The sequence below is a fragment of the Balaenoptera physalus genome, assembly GCF_965194825.1.
Source record: "Balaenoptera physalus genome assembly, chromosome: 5".
NCBI classification, from domain to species: Eukaryota; Metazoa; Chordata; class Mammalia; order Artiodactyla; family Balaenopteridae; genus Balaenoptera; species Balaenoptera physalus.
Window position 1 is genome coordinate 74,346,142 of NC_138884.1, and position 12,399 is coordinate 74,358,540.

At 36.8% G+C, this 12,399-nt stretch overlaps 2 protein-coding genes across 6 annotated transcripts in view; one reads left to right on the plus strand and one right to left on the minus strand.

The window, feature by feature from the left end:
• Nucleotides 1-12,399, minus strand: part of CRACD (capping protein inhibiting regulator of actin dynamics) — a 384,229-nt gene that overhangs the window by 33,574 nt on the left and 338,256 nt on the right. For 2 of the 4 annotated variants that reach the window (XM_082464423.1, XM_082464426.1), the window contains 7 exons: nucleotides 12,276-12,362; nucleotides 10,347-10,781; nucleotides 9,121-9,210; nucleotides 3,887-3,958; nucleotides 2,718-3,089; nucleotides 2,322-2,387; nucleotides 116-252 (listed from right to left, as the gene is read on the minus strand). In XM_082464423.1, the coding sequence (XP_082320549.1) occupies nucleotides 116-252; nucleotides 2,322-2,387; nucleotides 2,718-3,089; nucleotides 3,887-3,958; nucleotides 9,121-9,210; nucleotides 10,347-10,781; nucleotides 12,276-12,362 (1,259 nt within the window). The remainder of the gene's footprint in view (nucleotides 1-115; nucleotides 253-2,321; nucleotides 2,388-2,717; nucleotides 3,090-3,886; nucleotides 3,959-9,120; nucleotides 9,211-10,346; nucleotides 10,782-12,275; nucleotides 12,363-12,399) is intronic. The other 2 variants (XM_082464424.1, XM_082464427.1) reach the window with 2 other exon arrangements.
• The window catches only part of PPAT (phosphoribosyl pyrophosphate amidotransferase), a 36,926-nt gene that overhangs the window by 3,378 nt on the left and 21,149 nt on the right, over nucleotides 1-12,399 (plus strand). The gene's annotated exons all lie outside the window — the stretch shown is intronic.

Genomic DNA, 12,399 nt, shown 5'->3' on the forward strand with positions numbered 1-12,399 from the left:
GGTTAGTTAGGAGATGAAAATGCCTTTCAGTGAATTATCATTTCCCTGGGTTAGGAATTGAACCCTACAACTGATAAACATTTTCATACTTTTTCTAAAAATTTATGACATTTACCTGATGAAGTTGGGTCACGTAGGGGGTCTCCTGACTGCAAAAACATTCTGTACAGTCTTTTGGTTCTGTTGTTCTTTGAGGAAACTGATTTGCAGTGATCTCAGGAGCAGTTTTCTTAAGAGATACTGCCGCTGGTTCTGCAAACAGAGTATATAACGTATCACTAGAAAGGCACTTGCGAGATAGAGAGATGCACTCAGACCAACCTGGGGAATTAGTTCCCAGTTACCTTCATTTAGTTTGTTGGAGAACACAGGAGTAGATTATCAGAGGACTTGCTTTGAGTTGCATATTAAGGCTGGAGTTAACTTTTTTGATTTTTATCTCTTAGAAATAATGACCAGACATGTTACATTCCTATAGTGTTTTACACTCCCTTAGTTGGAAAAGTGACTTATCCCCAAAAGGGTCTTAAAGTACTACTGCTTTGTCATTCTGGTGAGTATTGGGAACAGCCTCTTTAACATAAGACTTGAAACCTAGTCCCAAGTTTGCTAGTAACAGTTTGATCTTGGTCAAGTCTCCTTAATTTCTGAGTCTGGTTTCTTACCTGTTGGGCTAGACTTATGTATTTTAAAGGTCCAGTGCACAAATTCAGTGTATTGGGAATGATACTTTTGTGTGGTTAATCCTTAGCAGTTTCCCTTTTCAATAGCGTATCCATTAAAGGGCATTAAGAGAAGGCAAACATGGGGCAACTCGTCTGATTTGTAATTTATGTCAAAAAGTGGAGAATGAAATCTTCAGCTCACTTGAGGTATAAGCATTGTTGGCAGGGCTGGGGGGCAGTGGCTTCCTGCTATTCTCCAATACTTTATTCAAAAAATATTTGTTGAGCTCTTCCTGTGTGTATGCAGGGCACTGTGATAGACACTAGGAATACTGTACTACACAGGGCTGATGTGGTCCCTGCCCCTCACAGAGAGGCCACGGAGCAACAGCACAGACTTCTCTATGCCTCCATTTCCTCCTCTGTAAATTGGGGATGATGATGACACCTATACCTCGTAGGGTTGTAGTAGGGATTAAATGCATTAACATATAAAGTGCTTAGAACAGTGCCTGAGTATTATGCATACCCAGTGACCCTGCATCCCACTCTTGGGTGTATACTCCACAGAGGTGCATACATATGTTTATTGGGAGACATGCACAAGAAATTTTATAGCAGCATTATTCATAGTAGCCCCAATTTGGAAACATTGGATAAAGAAGGTAGTGGGATGTACGTTCCTATAATGGAAAATTCTACAGCAATATAAAAGAACAAACTCCTGCTACAAGTAAAATCATGGATGAATCTCACAAACAATGTGGTGTAAAAGAAGCTTGACATGAAAAAATACATACTAAAGAAAAAGAACATACTGTATGATTCTAAAACTAATCTGTGGTGATGGAAGTCAGAATATTGATAACCGTTATGGGGGCTAAGAGGATGATTAATGATGAAGGGGGGCCTCTAGGGTGCTGGTAATGTTTTATATCTTGACTTGAGTAGTAGTTCCATAGATGTCTTCACTTTGTAAAAACTGAGCTCTTTAACTATTTATGTGAACTCAAAACAATTCGATAAATTATAAATCTATATGCTAAAGTTGGATCATCATAGAGATCCAGAGAGATGCAGTCATTTGCTCCGTGTTGAATTTTTCGGGTAGAGAGACTAGAACTCAGGTTTTCTGAGTCTCAGACCAGTGCTTTTTCTTATATTCTCCGTTTTTCTTCTCTGTGCTATACTATATTATGTTACCTTTTCTGATACTTATAATGGGTCAGTTTGGTCAGCTCCATAATTAGCTGGCTTCTGCGTTTGGCTTATTTGTAGAATTATCAATACTAAAATGTTACAGCCATTGCTGGCTACCTTTGGAGAAAACCAAAATTCAGAACTTACTAGTTTGTGGGGGGTTTTCCTTTTACACCCTAGTCTTCTAATAGCAATCACTGAAAAGTGTAATTTAAAGGCTCACGATAAATGCATAGTTGTGCAGAAATTTCTGATTTGGGAAAGTTTCTGTTTACTTTCTTACTTGCACTCTTAATAAGCTATGAAAGAAATCATTTTTCAGCATTTTTTGCTCTCACACAGCTCATAAACAATGTAGTCTAATTTGTCAAGGACAGGAATAACCATCTCTTATCAGGAAAAAGCTACAGAAGTTTTTCTCAGTGTGGAAAAAGTTGGCATTTCTCAGACTCTTACCGTCTTCATGTGCTTTTCTCTTGATGCTCAAAGTTCTTGGGTTTTTGGTATGACTTTCAAATAATTCTTAAACAAGAGAACATAGGAGAAGAATCATTATATGACATCGTCTGAGATACATTAGTCTTCAAGCATTCAAGTACACTAAAGTTAGAATATTTAAGCAGTTGGACAGATGAAGAAATGAGTTTAAGAATTAGGAATATTTTGGTACAAGATTTGAAAAGACATTGAAATTCTTGACTTATATTAGGTATGTGATTTATAATAATTTAGGGGGTCATTTGAACATAAAATAGTGTTAGGAATTTATTATTGAAGAATTTCTTGCTAAGTTAAATGCAAAGGGGAAAGTTTATAGTATTTTCATTTTGAAAGGGTCAATTCCAAGGTTACCGTGTTTCCATTTGGCAGTTCTGAGAGATGGTTGTCCTAGGAGGCCATCAACTTCTTCATAAAATCTCATTTTTCCTTGAGGGTTGCCATTTTTCTTTTGTAAAACTCTGTATTCATATTTTAAATTTTTGTATTTGGTACGACATTGTTTCCAGTCTCTGTCTATTCCAAACTGCATTAGTCTTCTGGCGATTTCCTCAAATATTTCTTTGTTTCTTGTGGCCCCTTCAAGCATTTGCTTAATTTTTTCGTCAGACCATATGTTTATAAGTGCTCTGACCTCATTGTCACACCAGTGTTTTCCAGCCTCCGTGTCGCTCACTGTTATAATCTGTAAATGACTTTTAGCATCTTCTAAAGGAATATGATTACCTATGAATCGACATGAGTTACAATTATTCAAACTTTTAGATACATCCTGTATTTGAATATCATTCATTTAAAACAACCTGGATTGATGTAAAGCACTGAGAATTTCAGTATAAGGATCAATTTTTTTCATATATTCATATGCAAACAAAATATTTTTTAAATTATAAGGCAGACTAATCCCCAATATTAGTGAGAATAATTTAGCTGCTTTTCATCAATAGGTATTCTTCATTGGATATTTATGAATATGGAGAGTCTCTGTATTTACAGATTTTTTTAGTAAGAAGTGGGAATAGGGACTTCCCTGGTGGGGCAGTGGTTAAGAATCTGCCTGCCAATGCAGGGGACACGGGTTCGAGCCCTGGTCCGGGAAGATCCCACATGCCGCGGAGCAACTAAGCCTGTGCGCCACAACTACTGAGCCTGCCCTCTAGAGCCCGTGAGCCGCAACTACTGAAGGCCGCGCAACTAGAGCCCGTGCTCCGCAACAAGAGAAGCAACCGCGATGAGAAGCCCGCGCAGCGCAACGGAGCGTAGCCCCCGCTCGCCGCAACTAGAGAAAGCCTGTGCGCAGCAACGAAGACCCAACGCAGCCAAAAATTAAATTAATTAACTTAAAAAAAGAAGTGGGAATAGACATTTTCTTTACTCCCTACCATATTCTCTACCAACTCAGGTATAATGAGGCATTTGGGATAATACATAACAGAGATCTTCCCTGTAACTATTTAAACTGGTATATATTAGATTTTCAGTATCAAAAGAACCTTTAAAATTCAACAATGTATATGCTGTACCTGACCCAGTGATACTGTGCAGTGCTGTAGGGCCGCCCACCTCTTCTGAGGCAGTACTTACAGTGTCTTCCTCTGTCAGAAAACAAACAGTAGCAATTTAAATTTGTTGTTCACAGAACCCTAATCTACTTTTGCAATTGAAGATTGTGCTGAAAATGTAGTAAGACTGGATCCCAGCATCAAAACTGTAACCTCAAAGCCAGGAATATTTGCCATCTGTAACCAAACTTTAAGATGCCCTTATAGGATTCACCACCAACACCAAAATGTTGGAAGTGTTCTGCCTTAAAAGTCTCAAGGCAGAATGCTATGTGTGGGAGTATGAAAGTGCTTTGTGATCCAATTTGGTAACGTCTTTCATTGTTACATTTTAATGCCTGCCAAAGTGCTCTTATATCTCTTTTTTCATTTGATCCTCATTTTAACTAAGAATGATCCTTATTGCAATACATATAAAGGAATGAAAGACTCTTAAGATTTTAAGTGGTTTTAGCAGTTTTCACATTCAGATGTTAACTGCAGACAAGCGATAAATATTTTAAGGAACTTAAAATGCTTAGCCCGGTAAATATAACAGGGATTTATTCTAGTGGACCAATATATGTTTAGGATGTTTACAAGTCAGATGTTTGTAATTTGGGGAGAGCTCCTCATATGGGTATGTTGGATTGTTATGTTGAAGTACAGCAATGCTGTGACACTCTTCTTTTATCCCAGCTGTACTTTCCTATACACTGGGACATTTAAAAAAAAATCTATATTACTAAGATTAGGCATCTAGTTGCTTGCAATCATTATTGTAAAATTAGACAAAGGTTTGTATTAGTAGATCTGCGAGGCAAAAATGTAGTTAAGAGGGCAGTAAGCATATGCAGCAATGGGTATGTGGAGATTTATATCAGGATAGGACCTGATCTTCTTATTTAGGACATGTCTGGACTATGAGACTAGGATGAAGTTTAGCTTCTGGCAACATCAAGACCTCAAATGACAGGCTGTACTCTGGAGCCACATAAGCCTACCTAATAAGCTACTTTTTTAATTGAAATTTTTATTGAGATAATTATAGATTCACATGCAGTTGTAAGAAATAATAGAGATCCCTTCTAAACTTTGCCAAGTTTTCTCCGATAGTAACATTTTATAAACCATAATATTCTGTTACTTCAAGGATACTGACATTGGTACAATCTGCCACTATGATTGTGATTTCCCAGATCTTATTTGTACTCATTTGTGAATGTGTGCATGTGCACTTGCAGTGTGCATTAACTTCTATAATAATTTTATCACCTATGTAGGTTTGTGTCTTTACTATCAAGGTCAAGATTCTCAACAGTTTCATCAAAAGGTTGCCCTTTTATAACTACACCTACCACCTCCTTCCTTGCCCAAACCCTTCCCCTACCCTTGCCCCAGTGGTTACTTTCGGAGAGCCCAAGTCCAAGGTAAACTTTGAGCTCAAATCTCATTTCAGCAAAACATGAATTTATACTTAAGTGAACATTTTACTTACGTGACTAAAACTGTCAGTTCCTAGGCTGAGGCACATGTTCTATTCCAGGAAATAACATTTACAGAGATTAGGTATTATGTAGAAATTTTGAGTAATTAGTTCTAGACAGTAAAATGTCATATGTGGGGGGGAGGGAGGAATTCCCTAAATTTAGTATCTTTTAAGGAAAGAGGAGCATTTAGTTTCTGTTATGTCCGCCCCAAATGTGTGTGTATGGCAATTCAATTCTGACACTAACTGCCCAGAATTAGCATCAGACTGCAGTTTTAAGGACTCAAATCTTCCACAAGACTGCCTTTACTTCACATGCCGGCCACACTTCTGGCTGCCTGGCTATAAATTCAGGGGGTGCCATGACCTCCTCAGGTTTGATAAATTTGCTAGAACGACTCTTGAACTTAGGAAAGTGCTATACTTAGGATTACAGTTTTATCGTAAGAGAACTCAGGAACAGCCAAATCAAGAGGCACATAGGGCAAGATTTGGGAGGGTCCAGGATGCAGGATGTGTCACCCTCCCAGCGCATCAGTGTGTTCATCCAAGAAGCTCACCTGAGCCAGAGTTTTCATCAACATGATTGATTTATGGCATGACCTACCTCCTGGAGCTCAGGCTGGGCCAAAATTCCAACTCTGATCATAAGGGTGGTTTTTCTGGTGACCATCCTGAAGCTATCTAGAAACCCACCCTGGATCACCTCATTAGAATTAAAAACAAAAACAACAAAAAAACCCAAAACCCTTCTACCACTAGAAATTCCAAAGGTTTTTGAAACTGTGCTAGGAACTAGGGGCAAAGACCAGACATCAGCTTTATTTTGTCACAGCTTTTTAAAAGTTTATTAAAGTATAAACAGTAAGAATTAGAAAAATGACACCTTTTTAATTAACAAGTTGCCTGTGTTTAAATTTATCAGCTTACCTACGTCTTAGCTTTTTTTTTATAATTTTTTAAAAGTTCTCAACACTGTTTCATATGACTAAAGTACATTGGAATATATAATAATTTTACTGCTAAGTTTGCCCAAATTGTATACAAAATATACAGAAGTGTTTAAATATTCCATTTTAAAGAACATTATAGACTAATCTTCAGTCTGTTAAAAGAAATAAATGAATTGGAGAAAACAAATGCTTGGCACGCCTTCTGAGATACTAACAATAGATACTTTAATGCCCTCTGCTGGCCATCACATTGCTAATTTTTGTGAAATTGCCAGGATAGTGAATATTTTAATTTTGGAAATACATTTTACTACAGACAAAAGGAAAATAATTTTAAGATTATTCTTAAAAGAACCATGTAGTCTTTCACATGTGATTTTTAGGCTGACGGTAAGAGTGGCCTCTAATAGGATATATGTGCCGGTCTCTACCCCTCTGAGTTGATCTACCTGTGACTGTCCTATACTAGAAAGCAGTGACTTTGGCCAGAATGCCAAGGTATTGAGGTATTCTACCTCATTTAAATAGCAACTGATATGGAGATTCATTAAGGTAATTTAATTTCTCCATATTCAGAAGAGACAGGTAGCTAGCTGATAAGATTGTCAAACACAAATTTCCCTTCAGACAACCAGCCCTTTCTCCCGCGGTAGCTTTCTGATTCCTTTTATCCTCTATTGCCTATGCTCAGACAGGGAGAAAAATAAATTTATTTTAGATCCAAAGAAGTAGTTATTCAGTTTTCATGGGCCATTTCTTTTTACTTATTTACTTAGGCATAGCCTAAGAGTTCTATGATTCTTCCCAGTGATTAATTTCTTCATATTTCATTGGTCATACATTTTTAAGTGATAATTTGCTGGAAGTAGCTGATTTTTCTACCCCGAGTGGAATCAAATTGGATTTTATGTATTACTGTCTTCAGCCATCTGCTGGTATTATTCTCTAAAACCATGACAACCTGGCTGTGCTTGATGATCTTCTCTAAAAATACAGATGCCTGAATCCACTCTACAACACACACTAAACCAAAATCTCCAGGAGTTCTAAGTTGGGAACTACTTAGTTATCCAGAATTCAGGGGTCCACAGCTCTAGCTGGATTTTTATTTGAAATACGAAAGAAGCTTATAGTATACTTTTAAGGTAGGAAAGTGTTACTTTTGGGAGATCGGTTTTATGACCAAGTGTCAACATTAACAATATGGAGCAATGGCAACTCCGATAATAATATTTATTAGTAAAATGTATAAAAACAAAATGAGGTGACCTCTACCTATTGATGTGAACTTTTTTTCTAAAGATAAATATCCATGTCTTTAACCTCAACAGAACAATCTTCCAAATAGTGGACTGGCAACTTGTGCATCAAGAGGTATATATTGCAGGTGTGCCTAAAATTCTTGCCTATTTAAATTGTTTTCATACGTATTTAGCTGCTGAGATCCATGTGGGTTTATACCTTTGCCTTTATTTTCATCTGAAAGTTTAAAATAGCATTATTTCTAGAATGACTCTAAACATCCTGTTTCATATTTTCTAAATATATTCCATACTAACATGTAAACATACCAAACAACTTTTTAAAACCTATCAGTTTACATCCGACTTAATATTTTCCTTTTACATATAAAAAATTATCTTGAGGTGTTGTCCTTAAGTGAGTTTTCCAGAGGACTAACAAGCTTACATCTTCTGAATGCTAAAGTTTTTAACTTTTTTCATGGAAATCCTTCTGCCTTATTAAACACTATACGTAGTAATCTGACTTTAACTCCTAATGACAAGGGCCATTGCAGTGATACCTTTAGAATCCTTAGGAGCACAGAGCTTTGTTTACCTTTGTTGTCTCACTCTAGTCAGCTGCACATTCCTGTCTAGTTAAGTCTCCTTAATTTCTCTCCATTTATACCTGTCAGTGTTCTGGCAGCTATCCTTTCTCCCATCAAGCTTTTTATCTGAAGTTTGCCAAGACCGTGGGGCACCTGATTTTTTAATCAGCATTGGTCTTTATACTTTCCAAGGCTCTATGAAGCTTTGGACTGAAAGACTACATACAAGGTCTGTGATGGCTAGGCTTCTGCCTGGGGGCTTAGTGATCCCCTCTTCCCCCAATTTTGGTTTGTGTAAAAGGCAAACCATCCGATAGGAAACACACACTCTTCATCCCCTTACTACCCTATACCACAGGGCAGTGGTTCTCAAATTTGAACATATCAGAATCACCTGAAGTACTTAACAGATTGCTGGGCCTCACCTTCAGAGTTTCTGAGTCTGGATGGGGCCCAAGAATTTGCGTTTTGAATAAGTTCCCAGATGATGCTGATGCCGCTACACCTTGAGAACAACAGCCTTAGGGAACTTTACTGTCATTAATAATTTCCACCTTCCATTTCTGTATTTTGGAAATGTATTATCCAACAGTACTTCATAATGTTATAACATTCTCGTATATGTTCTTTTTTTTTTAATAGATCTTTATTGGAGGATAATTACTTCACAATACTGTGTTAGTTTCTGTGGCACAACAAAGCGCATCAGCCTTATGCATACACATGTCCCCATAAAACTCATCATGAAGACCTCACCCTTACGACCTCATCTAAACCTAATTATCTCCCAACGGCCCCATCTCCAAATGTAATAACAGTGGGGGTTAGGTCTTCAACATACGAATTTGGGGGTGACACAGTTCAGTCTGTAGTAGCATCTTATAAACATCTTATGTATTTTGTCACAGACCAAAAAAAAAAACAAAAACGAATATTGTTTTACCTGTGCCAGGGCTTTGTCTCATATCTGTCTCTCTTAGGTCTTCTGACATATTACTGACCAAGTCGTCTTCAGCTGCATCTCCAGCAATGACTGTATGAACATAGTGGGATATATGGTGGTTTGTTTTTTATTCACTTTCAGATTTGTGTTTTAAGTTCTGATATATTATTTTCCCCTTTAGAGTGAACCTGATACTAAAAACTATGGTTGTTTACTTTTCTGTAGCTTAGATTCCCCATCCTTAAACATATTTTTTAGTCTTAGGTCACTATAAATATCTGGTGTTACAAATCTCTTACTAGGTCTTCTGACATAAAACTGACAGTCATCTTCAGCTGCACCTCCAGCAATTACTGTATGAACATAATCAGGCCGCTGCTGTTGGGCTACTTGATCACCAGTTATTTTACATTTTAATTTTAATGGGGGAGATGTATAGTTCTCCAGCAGACCAGTTTCTTTTCTTGTCCACCAGTGAAACATTTTAGGACTTCTCACCACCATTTCCCAATCCTAACTCTCTATCATTTCCCTCTCTTTCCCGTAGACACACACTCATACTCTTAAGAATTAAGACTGCATCATTTAATGATGTTAAGATCTAGAAACATTATGTTTGGTAGAGGTCTTTAAGAACATCTTGTCCAGTCCGCCATTTTACATAGTCAGGTCTAGAGGAGAGACTTGTGAGTTCAAAGTTCCACAGAGACTGAGTTAGAACTTGGATTTCCTGACTCCTGGCCTAGAACTCATGCAGTTTATTTCATGCTGTCTGTCATGTCTTTGTGTATATTGCATCTCAATCCTTTGTGTTAAACTCATTTTGAAGAACTTTATGATGTGTCCCAGGACAACTCACACTTACATTCTCACAGGTTTTGTATTTTTCTAAGTTTTTCACTGCCCCTTTTCTGTTTACTCATGATTTTACCACAACTAGTATGAAAATTTGCTTTAACTTCTGCCATCTGGAATTGCACTTTTGCTTTATTAAAATTGGTCTTTTTAAACTTCTAGAAATTCAAACTTCTTTCCTCCTTCTGTGTAACTCTGTACTATTCTCTGTGTTCTGATCAAATATATGTGAAATCTGCTTCATGATAAATTGAGCAATTAGCTTGTTGAATAGCAGTTAATGAAACCTATTTAACTTAGACTGTATTCATGTATTGACATTTTTTTATATGGTAGCATGATGTTAAGATTACTTTTCTTTGCCTTCCTACCTGTCTGATCCTCTTCCATTTTTACATTGGCACATCCTGTGGCTTGCTTTCCATCGTGGGATTCCTGTTCTTGTGAGTTTTCTGTTTTACTGTGTCCCAGAATAGCATCCAACTCAGTAAAAAATTTCATACTCTTAGTCATGCCTAGGTCTTGAGCCATTCTTACAATCTTGTATTCATGTTTTAAGTTTTTGTACTTTGTTCTGCACTGCTTCCAGTCTCTCTCTATTCCGAGTTTCTGAAGCTCGGCAGCAATTCGTTCAAATATCCTTTTATTTCTCACTGTTCCCTCTAGTTGTTGTTGTATGCCTTTATCAGACCAGATGCCTATTAGAGCCCTGACTTCTGGCACAGTCCAGTGTTTTCCTCCTTCATTCGCTACAGCTGGAATGAAAGTTGGGTCATTAGGGGGTTCCATTATTGGTGCAGAGTTACCTGTACCGGGTGGGGAGGGAAACAGATACATGGGTTACATACGTCAGCTAAGATAAATAATTGCATGCAACATTAGTAAAGGAAGTAATTTTCTCTGTAGGAGATGGAACGCAAATCATAGCTTAGCTTTTCCCTTAAACTAGTTGGGAAATGGAAGTACAGAACCTGAATCTGTTCCTTACCGTGACAGTGACTGGCTTTAATAAAGCTGTGTTTTTCATTAGTTACATTTCGATCAACTTTCTTCTCTATCGTTTCTTTCTCTTCCATTCCACTCCTTTAGTATGTGGGATGTATGTTAGTATATAGTGAAAGTCGAATATATAATTTTGTAATATTTATTTGGCAAAAGCAATAAATATAATTACATAAGAAAACAGCTTGTTGAAGACAACTTTTTCACGATAGGTGTGAGCAATTTATCTCCTTCTCATGCTTTTTCTTTATCTAATGGTTTCCATTTGCTGCATATCAGAATCTCCTAGGGAGCTTTTATAAACCACTGCCCTCACCCCTCATCCCTGGATTGTGATTCTAGTGTGCAGTTCGGGGTTGAGAACCAAGAATATTCATGAATGAAGGGCTTGGAAGAGGCACATTAATAACTGGTGCTTCCTACTCTTTGTGAAAATAAAAGATGTCCCATTGGTTAAAGACCAAATGCCAAAGTGAAATATTATATTCTTTCAATGCAAGGATATGTGCCAGAAATTTCATAATGCATTAGGCAGAATGTCTCCACTTAGTCATAAATCCTTTAATAACTTTGTATTACATCTCTGGTACAGTTTTGCAACTCGTTTTATGGTAATGGCATTACTTGACATTATATTGGTTATTTAACAACCCATTATCTTGTTTTTCTCAGATTTCATGTTTAATAAAGAGGTAGTTCAGACCTCAGCATCCATAACATTACTCATTAAAAAACACTATCGTATTTACTTGAGGTACGGAGTTGTTTTTATTTTGTGGTGTATTTAATTTCTTTTCTTTAAGATGCTTTTCAGTCTTTTTCCATACTTGGATTAACTTTCAGTAAGAATTTAGAAGCAAGAAGGAGATTTATGTTGACTTTTTGGGTGAATAAAATCATCCTTGACTTCATTATGGATTTGATATTATTTACTTTCAAATATAAAATTCTGGTTTTCTTAGACCCCAGGAATGCTGAAGTCATATGCTCATTAAATATTAGGCACTTACTATGTGTAATTTTGGCCATCAGATTCCTTACTATGTTTAAAGAATAAAGATTGGAGGTTTGAAGGCTAATATTTCCAGGCAATTTACATTTTGTTAAGGAAATCATTTGTTTTAGAAATGATTTTTATTTTTTTGTATAGGTTGGTAAAAAAGAGGGAAACATAAATTAATCTTAAGTGTTTCTACCAGGAAAACGCATCCATTTTCTCAGATTTGAAACCAATCTTACTTTCCAATTTGAAATTGGATCAGTTTCATTATATATTTGGCCCACCATACCATACCTACCTAGTTCCATTGGTCTGACATGAGAAACCAAAAGTAAAGGATTTCCTGGGATGTCTTCCTTGTCTACTGATGTAACTGACATTTTGCCTGGAAAGAGAGAATTCCTTTTAGAAATAAGTAGGAA